This window comes from Mercenaria mercenaria, unplaced genomic scaffold (genome assembly GCF_021730395.1).
Source record: "Mercenaria mercenaria strain notata unplaced genomic scaffold, MADL_Memer_1 contig_3250, whole genome shotgun sequence".
Lineage (NCBI taxonomy): Eukaryota > Metazoa > Mollusca > Bivalvia > Venerida > Veneridae > Mercenaria > Mercenaria mercenaria.
The window spans coordinates 1-3,317 of record NW_026461372.1 but is presented as its reverse complement, the minus strand read 5'-3'; the positions used below and the strand labels follow the sequence as shown (position 1 = coordinate 3,317).

General features: G+C 34.3%; 1 protein-coding gene across 1 annotated transcript; it reads right to left on the bottom strand.

Moving 5' to 3' along the window:
• Window positions 1-725: 725 nt before the first annotated feature.
• Window positions 726-2,548, bottom strand: LOC128552874 (kinesin-like protein KIF11-A; the record flags this gene model as incomplete). The annotated part of the gene is made up of 3 exons (XM_053533944.1): window positions 726-871; window positions 1,260-1,350; window positions 2,403-2,548. Coding segments are annotated over 3 exons (383 nt in total), but the record flags the coding sequence as incomplete, so codon positions are not given.
• Window positions 2,549-3,317: the final 769 nt, after the last annotated feature.

Below are 3,317 nucleotides of genomic sequence, written 5' to 3'. Positions count from 1 at the left end.
AAAATTTGACCAAAGAAGTCCTAAGCTAGCATGTTTTTCTTTACTTGTAGCCAAACAATTGTTGTTTTTGTTTTCTGGTCACTAACCAAAGTAATCAATTAGACTACCAAAACTTAACTGGCGAAATTATATAATTGCTGATGGTCTTACCTAAAACCTTTTAATAAAATATTACTATTAAACATTTTAATACAGACAGGGCTTCAGATAATTTTTTAGGCCAATGAGTATCTACTCATCATATGTCTTGGGAATGAGTAAAATCTGAAACAATCACTCCAGAAAATTTCAATTAATGAGTGAATATGCCAACAATATTAGACAAATATCTGAATCTAGTAGTTTACATATCTATTTCTTCGATCACAATCAGTATCAATCAAAACTTTTCTTTCTTTCATATTTCCTTTCAAAGACATTTTGATAGCATTTTAATTCAGTGGAATCACAATGCCTATTTTGAAGTTTACTAGAGCCAAACACATTTTACATTTCGTACTTAATCCAGACAATTCAATTTTTGTTTTTGCCGGTAAAAAGTCATTGCATGCACTTCTGTTATTTCATATATATTTTTATAGGCTTAGAAATGATCAAACATGTGTACATGTATATGCAAGATTGCGTCTACGGACAGACAGACAGACAACCTGAAACCAGTATACACCCCCTTACAACTTTGTTGTCGGGGGTACAATAAATAAGTCCATAAAATCAGTAAACACCTGTATGGAATATGAGGGGCATGTTCAACAAGGGCAGTTATGACACGTCCAAGGGTGAGTAAGCTCTGGTTTATATTCCCGGCTTCCCGAGCCCTCTTGTCTACTGCTCCAGATCGCCCAATGTTTTCACTACCTGCTAAATCAACCTGGAAATCAGACACAAAAACTGTACAAATAACTTGTCACAATACATATCAATTACTCAGGCAAAAAAACTAAAATAATAAATTGTCACAATACAATCATATCATTTACTTTAATTTCCAAACAGTTTGCGTCTGATAAGTTAACTATAAGACAGAGTTGATAATCTTTTCTACTTATTTGAAAATCCTTGAGGGGGTAAAAGACAGTGGATGTTTTTGTGATGAAATGTAGACTAAAAACAATATTATCTTGAGACTTCCCAAGAAGCTGCCACCATAACTGTGCTTAATGAGAACATCCTTGACTTCTGATTAGTACCAGTGCATTTTAATGGAAAAGCTGAATAAATGGTGAAATGAACAATGTAAAAACTCAAAGAAACTATACCAGGTGCAGTTTTCCTGTCTTCAGCAGCTCCTCACCATCTATTGTGTTTTCCTTTGTGTGAATTGTGACAGTAAATACAGAGTGAGACCGACTGCAAGGTTAAAAATACCATTTTATTATTAAGTAAAGTATCATAAAATATTATATCAAAACTCTTTCATCCATTATGTTCACCTAGTCAACTGAAATCTGCTACAGACATTTAGTTTTATAGAGAATGCAGATGCCAACAAGAGCTGTCAGTGGACAGTGCGCTCGACTATTCTCAGTGCTTGATAGTATAATATAAGCAATGAGTAAAACTTTAACATTACAATAAGCATATTCTAAGTCGAAAAGGGGCCATAATTCAGTCAAAATGCTAGATAGAGTTGCCTCCTCCTTTAAACAGACTGGAGTCATGATGGTAAACAAGTATGCAAAATATGAAAGCAATATCTCAATGGACTTTGAAAATATTTGGGGTGGTACACAAACTTTAACATTTATTCTAAGTCGAAAAGGGGCCATAATTCAGTCAAAATGCTTGATAGAGTTGCCTCCTCCTTTTTACAGACTGGGGTCATGATGGTAAACAAGTATGCAAAATATGAAAGCAATATCTCAATGGACTTTGAAAATATTTGGGGTGGTACACAAACTTTAACATTTATCTAAGTCGAAAAGGGGCCATAATTCAGTCAAAATGCTTGATAGAGTTGCCTCCTCCTTTTTACAGACTGGGGTCATGATGGTAAACAAGTATGCAAAATATGAAAGCAATATCTCAATGGACTTTGAAAATATTTGGGGTGGTACGCAAACTTTAACATTTGTGTGACGCTCACGCCGATGCCGGGGCGAGTAGGATAGCTCCCCTATTCTTCGAATAGTCGAGCTAAAAATGATAGTGGCAACAATTAGATGAAGATACAAGAATTTCTTCTAAAAGTCAGCATCTTCTGGAAATGTCCCATGTTTTATGTTTGTCAGATATGATGTTGGATAACCACAATGGAAACAGTTACTTCCTAAAATTGTTTACAAGAGTGCCAACTTCAAACTTGACCTTAAGCCGACTGACTACAACTGTAAATATTTTTTAGAAGTTTACAGAACTCTCAAAACCCAAACATATGCTATCTAGTAGAGATAGTTTGTTACCTTGAGAAGGCATTCATGAGTGTAGCAGCTGTCTGACGTCGGGATGCTCCGCGCTCCAAGATCTCATAAACTTCATCTTTACTCTTGACTACTATTTCTTCCAGACCTTGTATTATAACAGAACCCTGAAGGAAGTCAAATATAAACTGTAGAACAGTGGTGTAGTTATGACTCAAACATCAAAAACAGTTAATAGTATGATTAGTATCCACATGACGTATCATAATCAGGGTATTGTGACATATTAGAAAAAGCAATTAGAGCTTAGCTTTTCAGATTGAAAACGTTTTATACACAGACTGGACTTCATCAACTAATATTACCTATTCAACTTAGTGAACTGTGAAGTAGGAGGGCATAACCAAGGTTAATTTGTAGAATGATTTATCATTACTTATGCAAGTTTGGAAACAGTCAAACATTACTTTACATTCTTATCTGTGCAGACATACATATTGCAAGAAATACCCTGTATGTAAGGTCAAAATAAAAATCCAACTGTGTGTTTGCCCTTTACCTACCCATTTTTTTAACAATGGGTAGGTATGTAGGTAAATTATTACATTTTTTCCGTTGGGGCTTTTTTCTTGGATCGGTAGGTAAAGAGCAAACACATTTAATTTTGATTTAGGCATTTTAACTATAATAATTGAGATGCATTTACTAAGTTAGATTTTTAGTTGTTGTAATTTGATTTAATGGAAGTACAAGTTACCCATAAATACAAAAGCCCTCAAAAAATCTTACATGTATAAAAAAATCTTACATGTATAAAGAACACTCTTAAATAGAAATTGTTTCAAAAGAAAAGTGACTGAGCAGACACTAATGTTATCACTGTACACATAATGCAGGACATGTACTGTAACAGGGGCCATATTTAGGCCTCTTCTCTTCAGAAAATGTCATTCGAAT